Consider the following 11,459-nt stretch of genomic DNA (forward strand, 5'->3'; position numbering starts at 1 on the left):
TAAGAAATACATGAGTAAATAATACAGAAATAAAACCAAAATGAATAACATATATGAATTTATTAGTGATTTTAGTACAGGTTTTTATTTATTAATAAAATTAATTAGATTATTGTATTCTGCATTTTATATATGCTTTAATTATTATTTTTTATAGTGATATTAATAATGTATTGATTCTAAAATATATTAAAATCTAATCCCAAAATATAGAACATGTATGACCTTTATTTAGCATACCTTTAACATTTACTTTAATTATTATTATTATTATTATTATTATTATTATTATTGGGGAATTTTCTACCTTCACCGCTAGAGGTCGCCTGGCAACAGCCGGACGTTTAATCGTGACGCAGAATCGACTAAACCAAAATTCACGTAGGGGATATCTATTGAATTATGTTCATCCTAAAGTAATATATGGAAATAACTACACTCTTAAATCATCATGTTATTTAGAATACTCATATTAATATAAATTTTAATCAATACTTGGTCAAAGTAAAATAAATCCATTTATAAAGTTCTGTAATATTGGTATCGTCCCCCTCCGTGCTGCTCCTATGGTTTAGTCCAGAAATGGCCGAAAACGCATGTGCTACACTGACAACCTCCCGAGGAACTTTAACTAGAGATTTACTTTGTTGTTTCTGAAGTTTATGGTTTTCAGTGATTGTCACTCGTGTTGACTTAAAGGTTAAAAGAGAGACAAAGTGAATACTTGCGGTTTAAACGAGTAATTTGAACACAATGGTAAGTACGTTTGTGAGGATTTAGAAGGTTAGCAAGCTAGCTAGTGTGTTAGAGTGCATTACAGAGCCACTAGCTTTAATAATGCAGCTGGAAAAGGAACTCTTATAATCAGCCTGATATCATTTAATTATTGTCATAAACCAAGTGAAAATATGTAAAGAGTTTGAAAACAGTTCGGCTTGTGTTGCAATCACATTTACACTCCTTTTATTATTTTATTAGGTTCATCTCTCATATAGGCTCATATAGTGGTGTATAGCCACTGAGTGTATCATCACTAACTGTATCGTCACTGAGTGTATAGTGATGTGTATCGTCACTGAGTGTATAGTGATGTGTATCGTCACTGAGTGTATAGTGATGTGTATCGTCACTGAGTGTATAGTGATGTGTATCGTCACTGAGTGTATAGTGATGTGTATCGTCACTGAGTGTATCATCAGTGTCTGTATTATCACTGTGTATAATCACTGAGTGTATAGCCACTGAGTGTATAGTGATGTGTGTAATCACTGAGTGTATTATCAGTGTCTGTATTATCACTGTGTATAGCCACTGAGTGTTTAGCCACTGACTGTTTAATTACTGACTGTACAGTCACTGACTGTAGTCCATCTGCTGCTCTGGTAAATCCATTCGTACAACACAGGAAAGGGATTCATTCTCAGCACAGCAGTGACACTGACATGTAGTGTGTGTGAGTGAGTGTGAGTGTGAGTGTGTGTGTGTGTGTGTGCGCGCGCATGTGTGAGTGGTGCTGCTGCTGCTGCTATGAGTGTATCAGGTGCAGCAGTGTTTATGTTGAGAAAAAGTCGACCGAGCAAAAAGTCCAGATCTGTGAAGTTCAAATCTGTAGTCAGTCAGCTGTTGCTTTCACGTCACATAATCCACTCGGACACCTGAATATTTTGCTCCGCTCAGTGTCACGTAGTAGAAATCAGCTGCTTTCAGAGTTTGTAATTATTAAAAAAAAGTTAATTATTAAGTAGTGATCCTGATCCCTTCTGCTCTCCGGACTTGCCTGATCCATCCTGATGCCCTGCTTCTGGTTGGAGTTCTCATCCATTGTAAATCAATTTCATCAGTTGCTGCTGCTGAGGATGGACCCACAAGCTGAAGATCATTGAGATTACTGAGTAAGGTGCCACTTAAAAACCATGAAGAAGGCTTTGGGCCACAATTCAGAGATTGGAACTCACGATCTCCGGACGATAGGGTGAACTATCATCGAACTCTGGATTTCATTTGCGCCACTTGGGAGCTCCGTGTTTTTAATGTAGTAAATAAATAAGTCTGAACTGGTTTAAAAAAAAAAAAAAACAACAACTAAAAACCCCATGACAACATCCTGGCTGCTTGGCCTCCTGTCATCGCTGCATGTAGTTCTATTACTGATAGTGTATTTATAGGGAATTTTGAAATACCTGTACAATATTGAACCATATTCAATAATGAGTATTAAAAACATTACAAATATTTCCAGATTAACTATTTAAATAGATATTATCATTGTTTCGGATTTGCTGAACATTAAGGATATACTTATGTACACTTAGGATATACTTCCCAGAATTAATTACTTTGAATGTTTTAGTTGTTTACTAGAAACTAGAAATATCAATAATTAATAATAACTGTAATGTAATAGTAATGTTAATGGGTACCTAGTAAAAATTAAATGTTTTTTCTGTCTTTACATGCTGATATCATGTTTATTTCTTTTGTAAAGCCTCACAGGAAGAAGAAATCGTTCATCAATAAGAAAAATGCCGTGTCGTTCCACCTGGTGCACAGGAGTCAGAAAGACCCGCTGGCGGCTGATGAGAAAGCGCCTCAGCATGTCCTCTTACCTTCCACAAAGGTCACACAAACCTGTGTGTGTGTGTGTGTGTGTGTGTGTGTGTTTTATTGATGCTGAATGTCATCAGGGATAAGGTTGCTCATTTTGTGGTTGTTGTGTATTTGCAGATTGAGGTGGAGAAGAGGAGGGAGGAGCAGAGGAAGTATGGCGTGTTTTTCGATGATGATTATGACTACCTGCAGCACCTCAGAGAGGCGTCTCAACCCGCGGAGCTCGTCTCCGCCTCACGACCTTACAGAGACTCACGACCTCTGGGTTTTGAAGAAGAAGAGGAGGAAATGCAGGAGGATGAGCAGGGCGAGGAAGAGATCATCAACATTCCTGTAAGGCTTGTGGAAACAGTTTGATAAAGAAACAAATGTAGTTGGAAAATTCTAGCATTCTGCAACTATGAGATCCACAGTGATGAGCATTTCAGCGTTTTTGCTGGATAAATGCCCAGTGATATCACTTTCAATAAGAGGAGGTGTGGCCTCTGCACCTGTCGGTCCTGGTTAAAGAGGCACAACCTCTGTCTCAGTCAGTCTCAGGGAAGGAGGCGTGGCCTCCGTGTGTTAGTCTCAGAGAAGGAGGCGTGACCTCTGTATGTCAGTCTCAGGGAAGGAGGCGTGGCCTCTGTGTGTCAGTCTCAGGGAAGGAGGCGTGACCTCTGTGTGTCAGTCTCAGGGAAGGAGGTGTGGCCTCTGTGTGTCAGTCTCAGGGAAGGAGGCGTGGCCTCTGTGTGTCAGTCTCAGGGAAGGAGGCGTGACCTCTGTGGGTTAGTCTCAGGGAAGGAGGTGTGGCCTCTGTGTGTCAGTCTCAGGGAAGGAGGCGTGGCCTCTGTGTGTCAGTCTCAGGGAAGGAGGCGTGACCTCTGTGGGTTAGTCTCAGGGAAGGAGGTGTGGCCTCTGTATGTCAGTCTCAGGGAAGGAGGTGTGGCCTCTGTGTGTCAGTCTCAGGGAAGGAGGCGTGACCTCTGTGGGTTAGTCTCAGGGAAGGAGGTGTGGCCTCTGTGTGTCAGTCTCAGGGAAGGAGGCGTGGCCTCTGTGTGTCAGTCTCAGGGAAGGAGGTGTGGCCTCTGTGTGTCAGTCTCAGGGAAGGAGGCGTGGCCTCTGTGTGTCAGTCTCAGGGAAGGAGGCGTGGCCTCTGTGTGTCAGTCTCAGGGAAGGAGGTGTGGCCTCTGTGTGTCAGTCTCAGGGAAGGAGGCGTGGCCTCTGTATGTCAGTCTCAGGGAAGGAGGCATGGCCTCTGTGTGTCAGTCTCAGGGAAGGAGGTGTGGCCTCTGTATGTCAGTCTCAGGGAAGGAGGCGTGGCCTCTGTGTGTCAGTCTCAGGGAAGGAGGCGTGGCCTCTGTGTGTCAGTCTCAGGGAAGGAGGCGTGGCCTCTCAACCCTGAATCACAATGTATCATTTTGCACCACATAGTATATCACTGAAATGGCTTTAGATTGTTTATATATTGAATCAGTGATTATGTGTTGAGACAGGCATCATATCAATCCCAGACTTAAAATAAAAAACTATAAATCTTATAAAACATCGAACATTTCTATGGTTGCAGTAGTTTAATTCTCCATGTACAGTATTCACATGTGTAGATGGTAAGGTATTAACAGTGTGGGGTTTTTTTTGTATGTTTTACAGCTTCTCTCTGTCCTTCTCTGTTTTGCAGGCAGCCTCCATCAAGCTTCCATCGTCTGTGTTTGCCTCCGAGTTCGAGGAAGAAGTGGGTTTATTAAACAAAGCAGCTCCGATATCGGGTGAGCAGATCAGATCTTTTATATACTGTATATTTCCTGTTTCTGTGCCATATTGTTATCGTTTCAATGTTGCACAGTTTTTGTGCACATTTTATGTAGTTGTTCTCTGTTTTCTAACAACACATTCATGAAAATGTGCAAACTAATCATTTCGTTGTACAAGGAGAAGCTTGTGCATATGACAAAGTTCTTGAGTCTGTAACCATTGTTGTACGTGAGGTTGTTTATTTAAATGATATTTTGATGTGATTGTTTATTGTGATAGATCAGATTTGAGGTATTTATGTTTGAGTTTGGTTTTCCTACTTTACTTAACACTCGTCCTCCTCCTGTCTCAGGCCCGAGGCTGGACATGGACCCGGATATCGTGGCTGCCCTGGATGAAGACTTTGACTTCGAAGATCCTGAGAACATCCTGGAGGACGACTTTGTCATTAAAGCCAATGACATCATGTCAGGAGACGGCAACATGGGGTGAGTACTACATTCACAGGCTGCCTAATAACGTGTTTCTAATTAAAAAAAAATCCTTTATGTATACGGTGAAATAAATTAGAATAAACCATCCGAGGTCAGTCGAAACAAGGTGGACAATTTGTTTAATAGAGTACGAACCATGTGTAATTCCTGCTCTGAATGATCAACACACATCCGTTAAACACCACAGTGATGGTGATGATGATGATGATGAGTGGGAGGACACAGACGAGGGTGAGAGCGGAGAAGAGGGAGAAGACGACGACGAGCGGAGCTACGACTCTGCAGGCGGCGTGTCAGATGAGGAGGGCGAAGCCGACAGGAGACAGTTCATGTTCATGGACTGTGAGACGAGGAGTCGATTCACAGATTACTCGCTCACGTCGTCTGTGATGAGGAGGAACGAGCAGCTCACGCTCCTCGACGACCGCTTCGAAAAGGTAGCTTTTCTTCACAGAGGAGGATGGCATTGAAATTTTTCTGCTGTACAGACTGAAGATGCATGATTTGATACTCTGTGTGTGTGTGTGTGTGTGTGTGTGTGTGTGTGTGTGTGTGTGTGTGTGTGTGTGTGTGTGTGTAGTTCTACGAGCAGTTTGATGATGATGAAATCGGCGCTCTTGATAATGCAGAGCTGGAAGGATTCATCAACCCGTCGAGTACAAGGCTGGAGGAGATCATCCACGATTACTTCAAACAGAAGGAGAAAGAGTGAGTGAACACTGTGCTCTCTCTCTCTCTCTCTCTCTCTCTCTCTCTCTTTCTGTGTGTGTGTGTGTGTCCATGTCCTAACCCCTCGTCCCCCCCCTTGGTGTCGCAGGACCCAGAAGCCGGAGCAGCTTGGTCCTCCTGAACTGCCCTCACTGAAGGAGGAAGAGGAGGAGGATGAAGAGCAGGAAATGGAGACTCTGGTCATTGAGGAGCCACCTGAGGAGAAATGGGACTGTGAGACCATCATCAGTGAGTGAACAGAGCTGCGCTAACACACCTAGCCCTAATTTACACTGTTTAATCATGACATAAACTACAACCATTACACTCTAACAGTAAAGGTTAGGATGAGAGACACAAGAGAACATCTTACTCAAGTCGTTCTTATGCGTTTTATCCGACTTTCCAACGCTGGAGCAATAAAGAGTTATGAGTTCTGTGTAAAAATTCAGCTTTCACATGAACATATGTTACGAGTGTTCAACATCTGGCTTTAGACTTCTGATATATTAGAGTTTGCGGTGGTCACATGTTCACTACAGATGAGATCAAATGTGTTTCTTTCAGGAAATATGTAAAAATATTGTCTATGAAATTGCTGCAGTATGTTTAGACATTAATCAAGGTGGGTCAGGATGGGAAAAAAGTTGACTTGTTATACAGTTTATACCATCAAGTGTACAGCTGGAACATCCTCAAAATTACTGACATCAGCATCCAAAAGTACATTTCTTTATTGTATCATGTATCTTTTAAAAAAAGAGTCACTTTGTGTGTGTGTGTAGAAACAATTCACATTTTTTCCCCCTACAAATTTAGGTATCGTCGGCTCCAGAATTGTTGGCACCCTTTGTAAAAATGGGTTTAAAAGTCTATGAAAAAAAAATCTCTGTTAATTAGCTTAATTTCACTTTTACAAATCTAACCTTTACTCTTATATATATTTTTTAACAAAGCAACATTTATATATAGATGTAAGATTAAGCTAATTAGCGACAAAGACATTTTATATAACATTTCCCCCCAACTCATCTTTACCAAAGGTGCCAATAATTCTGGAACTGACTAGTTTAAGTAAAGAAACTGTCCATGTTGAAAAATTGGCGCGTGTTAGCCAAATATTTCTCGTTTCACTGAAAAAAAGCATTTCTCCGACTCAGATAATTGAAAAGCAGAGAGGCCAGTAAGGGGATTTTTTTTAAGAGGTTTTTAAAAAAGGTCTCTGTCCATTTTTATTGTTTTTAATCTCACGTTAATGTACCAAGCCTTTTTATTTCATCTCATGTTTGTCTTAATTCTATAAAATCCTTCATCAGACCTGAAAACATATTTGTATAATAAAGTATAATCTTTATGAAGCTGTGAAAACAAATAAAATGACTTTTTAAAAAGTGTGTAAATATGCATTACACATACACATTACACATTACAAATATGCATTGTGTGTGTGTGTGTGTGTGTGAACTGTTATTAAAAAAACATTCCCTGCTCTTCCAGGCACATACTCGAATCTCTACAATCGTCCAAAGCTGATAGAAGACCCACCCAAGGTAACATCACGTTAATGAGCATTAATGTAAACTGAATGCAGCAGACAGTGCTTTTTGCATGGTGGATTGAGTGTGTGTGTGTGTGTGTGTGTGTGTGTGTGTGTGTGTGTGTGTGTGTGTGCGCGCGCGTGTTGCAGCAGAAGCAGATTCGCGTGTCCAGTAAGACGGGGATTCCTCTGGACGTGCTGCCTAAGAGCGGTCTGACGGCCAGGCAGGTGGAGCGCATGGAAAGGATCAACGACTCGGACCTGCCGCGAGTCTCCACACAGCCGCGCTCTCGAGAGGAGAGCAAAGAGGACCGCAAACTCAGGAAACAAGCTATCAGAGAGGAGAGGAAGGTAATTTATCTGTCTGTGTCGCTTCCCTAGTGTCGTTTTCTCTCAATAAGCAGCATATTTTTTAAGCTTTGAAGGATTCCTAGTATTTGGAGACCTCTCTGATGGAAACATGTTACTACAAGAGACTTGCAGAGAAATATTTGGGCCCGTCACACACTGTAGCAAACTAGCCAGCTGACGTTAGCTAGGTAGCAAAAAAAATTAAAAATCAGAACACAACACACTGAAAGCGCGTTTTTTGGCTGTGCTACAGCTGTGCTGTGGTCTTTTGGCTGTGCTACAGTTTACTGTCTGTCCTACAGTCTATCGGCTGTGTTGCGGTCTGTCAGCTGTGCTGCAGTTTATGGACTTCGCTACCGTCTATCGGCTGTGCTTCAGTCTGTCTACTGTGTTGCGGTCTATCGGCTGTGCTGCGTTCTATCGGCTGTGCTTCAGTCTGTCTACTGTGCTGCGGTCTATCAGCTGTGCTGCGGTCTATCAGCTGTGCTGCGGTCTATCGGCTGTGCTGCGGTCTATCGGCTGTGCTGCGGTCTATCGGCTGTGCTGCAGTCTGTCTACTGTGTTGCGTTCTATCGGCTGTGCTGCGGTCTATCGGCTGTGCTGCAGTCTGTCTACTGTGTTGCGTTCTATCGGCTGTGCTGCGGTCTATCGGCTGTGTTGCGGTCTATCGGCTGTGCTGCGTTCTATCGGCTGTGCTGCAGTCTGTCTACTGTGTTGCGTTCTATCGGCTGTGCTGCAGTCTGTCTGCTGTGTTGCGTTCTATCGGCTGTGCTGCAGTCTGTCTGCTGTGTTGCGTTCTATCGGCTGTGCTGCAGTCTGTCTACTGTGTTGCGTTCTATCGGCTGTGTTGCGGTCTATCGGCTGTGTTGCGGTCTATCGGCTGTGTTGCGTTCTATCGGCTGTGCTGCCATTTATGGACTCTGCTGCGGTCCGTCGGCTGTGCTGCGGTCTGTCGGCTGTGCTGCGGTCCGTCGGCTGTGTTGTGGTCTATCTGCACTGCTCACTGTTTGGTGTATTTTTACTCTCCTAACACCTGCGCTGTTAGATTCAGCCAGAAGATGGCAGAGCAGCAGTCATCTCCAGCATGTTGTGACGTTAGACTGCTGAAACCTGTTCAACCACTTTCCTTCCTTCAGTTTAATCTACTAACAGAAGTAAAGAAAACACACTGTCCGTGCTAAAAACTAAATTTGGTTAGATGTTTACTGTGTTCTGTGCTTGCTGAACTTCTGTAAGGTGGGTTCAACACATGTCTTTAAAAAAAAAAAAAAAACCTACACATTGTTTTTCACCATATATACTATCTATGCACAATTAAATGTGATCTTGATTCATGGCTTAGCTGATTATTTAAACATAACTGACTAGTTTAGATTTTTCTTTTCATTTTTTTACTCCATTAAAATGCACTTGTATTAGAAATGTCTGTGCAGTTGCAGAGCATAGAAGTTTGTTTGGATTAGGATTGTATTAGGATTAACAGACAGATTAATTTAATTTAATTAAGAATATATTTTCAATGTCAAAAGGATCAGTCTTATTTTTATTTAAACATTTATACATTGGGAAATGCAGGTGTATAATGTAGTAGAAAATATGAAAAGTGTAAAAGAGTGTAAAAGCCTGTTTCCTTTAGAGTCAAGAGAAACAAAACTATTTTGTTCTTAACTGGTTGAATAATTGTGACTCAAAATGTTACGAATAGTAATCGTGTTTATATTTTCACTACACTGCAAACCGGAATCACTAAGTTTACACCACAATGACTGTCACGCTGATGCGATCTGTAGTGTTTCAGGAAGCAAGGAGTCCCTTCACTTTACTGATTCACTCTTTTCTGACTAGTTTGGGGCTTTCTTTCGGTCACTTTTTTTTTTTTCTTAATTAATAATAGTTTTTTAAAAAATTTCTTTGACAGTTTGTGACTTGGTATCGAAAGGTTAAATGTGAATGAAAACTGTTTCAAGTTTTGACATCACAGCTGGCAATGAAGTCACATTTTATATATATATATAAATATAAGGTCATATGTTAGGAATAAAATGCTCCACGTTGTGCTGTTAGAAGGAAAAAAAAGTCAATGACCGTGTGGTGTGATGGAGCGGAATTACTGTTTCCACCTCGAATTTGAATATTTTTCAGTAACAGCACATCCCGGAATGTTTAATTCCTCTCATACTACAGCAATTTGCCAGTGATTACAACTTTTTATCCGTTTATAGTTACATTTTCATTATCTCCTTTTACTTGCCTCCAAGTGCTTCACATTCCTCTAAACTCTTTAATAACTTTTAAAGAAAGGGATTCCATGAACACTTTTCTTTCAGGAGAATATATTTTGCTCAGAAAAGCTTGTTGTTGCAGTTTTTGAAATTGGTGCAAGGAAGCGCGGAAAGCCAATCGGATAACAACCTTGAACATGCTGGGAAAGCCTGCGAAAGATATTGCCTGCGCTGTATCTCGTGGGCGGAGCTTCTGTGGCTGAGACTCCCGTAATATAGTCTACTGCTTCAAGAAAAGATGCTAGCTTCAGAGTCTACTCTTCTTTTCTTCTACTAGATTAATTCGGAAGGTTGATTTTTGATTGGCTGTTTTGTCTGTTACTGGTTTGTAGCTGGATGTAATAGAAGCTCCAAATAAGAACGTTACAATGATTAATTTTTTTGACCAAAATCCTAGCTAGTATCTTTTAATTGTTGACCATCCCAGTAGAGCACAATAGGGCAGAAATCAGAGCTTCAGATCACAAATACAAATGGCTTGTGTTCTGTTTCCTCGGCAGGAGCGACGGGTGGAGAAGAAGGCTAATAAGGTGGCGTTTAAGCAGGAGAAACAGAAGCAAGAGAAGCAGATGGTCAGCCTGAGGGCTAACGTACAGGGCATGAAGCTCTCCTAATCTCCACTGGACATCGTAACACGTTGGACTGAAACTTTGGTGATCTGAATACAGAGCCAGAGACATCTGCTGAGACGGAAGGATATCTTGCGCTCTGAATTTCCTGGGCCTTTTTTTTATCTGATTTGTTGGCTCGGCCATATCTCATATCAAAGTGTGAAGTCAAGTTAGTACTAATTAACTTGAGATACATCTTATCAGGGACTTATCACTGTTGCACCCACTGCTAGCTTGGTGAGGAGCAAACTACCATGAGTAATATCCATAAAGGGGGATTATTCACATGCTATTACTGGTGGGACTCCCAGCTAGGATGTACAGAGTGATCCAGGCTTATCTAACATTACCCTTTGTTGAGTTTCTGAAAGGTTTATTATTGAAATTCAAATAAACCTGGTCTGTGGTTTTATATGCCATACAGTTCACAATATGTACGTCTACATTATCACAAACATCTACACAACCACGTCATACTGGAAAGGAAACCTCAGACAAAAGTATGAACATACACTTACGAAATCTTCCTAGAGGGAAGAAGATTTCTCTTTGAATCATTCTTTGGATGGTGAAAGCTTCTTCGCAATAGTCGTTCTCAGAATATGATGACTAGCCTGTTGACGCTTACTGGTCATAACATTTCAGGAAGCCCCACATAACAGTCATCACTGTATAACGTTAATGCTTTCTAAGAAAAAACTATTGCGTGATGAGTGGGATGAGTGTTTATTATTGTGTACAGTCTTTTCTAATTTTCTTAGAAACTGCTGGGGAAAATAGCTTGACCTGCAGTTCAGCTGTACTGCTTTACAGGCTCTTTCAGATACTTAATAAATAAATAGGTAAATAAATAAAAAAATAAATAAATCTTATTCAGTTTAATGTCACAGGCTGAACATAAGTATGAGGTATAGCAAATATGTAAATTAGTAGAATAAAGTTTCAGTAATAAAGTAGAAAAGTAGATACAGTTGAAACCAGATATTTACATACAGTTCAGAACAAAAAACAAAAACTTTTTTTTCTTTACTGTCAAACATTAAATCAGAGCAAACTTTTTCCGTTTTAGATCAATAAATATTAACATATTTTTTGCATTTGTTAAATGTCAGAATCGAGCGAGGGACAATTTTTA

The 11,459-nt window shown here is 41.0% G+C and overlaps 1 protein-coding gene across 2 annotated transcripts; it reads left to right on the top strand.

Annotated features, from left to right (window-relative positions):
* The first annotated feature begins 560 nt into the window (after positions 1-560).
* ltv1 (LTV1 ribosome biogenesis factor) lies at positions 561-10,757 on the top strand. 2 transcript variants are annotated; one of them, XM_026931638.3, is made up of 11 exons: positions 561-756; positions 2,486-2,617; positions 2,725-2,940; positions 4,268-4,355; positions 4,694-4,829; positions 5,023-5,272; positions 5,416-5,543; positions 5,653-5,792; positions 7,041-7,093; positions 7,234-7,431; positions 10,214-10,757. In XM_026931638.3, the coding sequence occupies exons 1-11, from the start codon at positions 754-756 to the stop codon at positions 10,325-10,327; spliced, it is 1,458 nt and encodes a 485-aa protein (XP_026787439.1). In that variant the 5' UTR covers positions 561-753; the 3' UTR covers positions 10,328-10,757. The 2 variants fall into 2 exon arrangements, with proteins under 2 accessions (XP_026787439.1, XP_026787438.1); XM_026931637.3 differs by having other exon boundaries at positions 562-756; positions 7,231-7,431.
* Positions 10,758-11,459: the final 702 nt, after the last annotated feature.

Source organism: Pangasianodon hypophthalmus, chromosome 26 (genome assembly GCF_027358585.1).
Source record: "Pangasianodon hypophthalmus isolate fPanHyp1 chromosome 26, fPanHyp1.pri, whole genome shotgun sequence".
Classification (NCBI taxonomy): Eukaryota; Metazoa; Chordata; class Actinopteri; order Siluriformes; family Pangasiidae; genus Pangasianodon; species Pangasianodon hypophthalmus.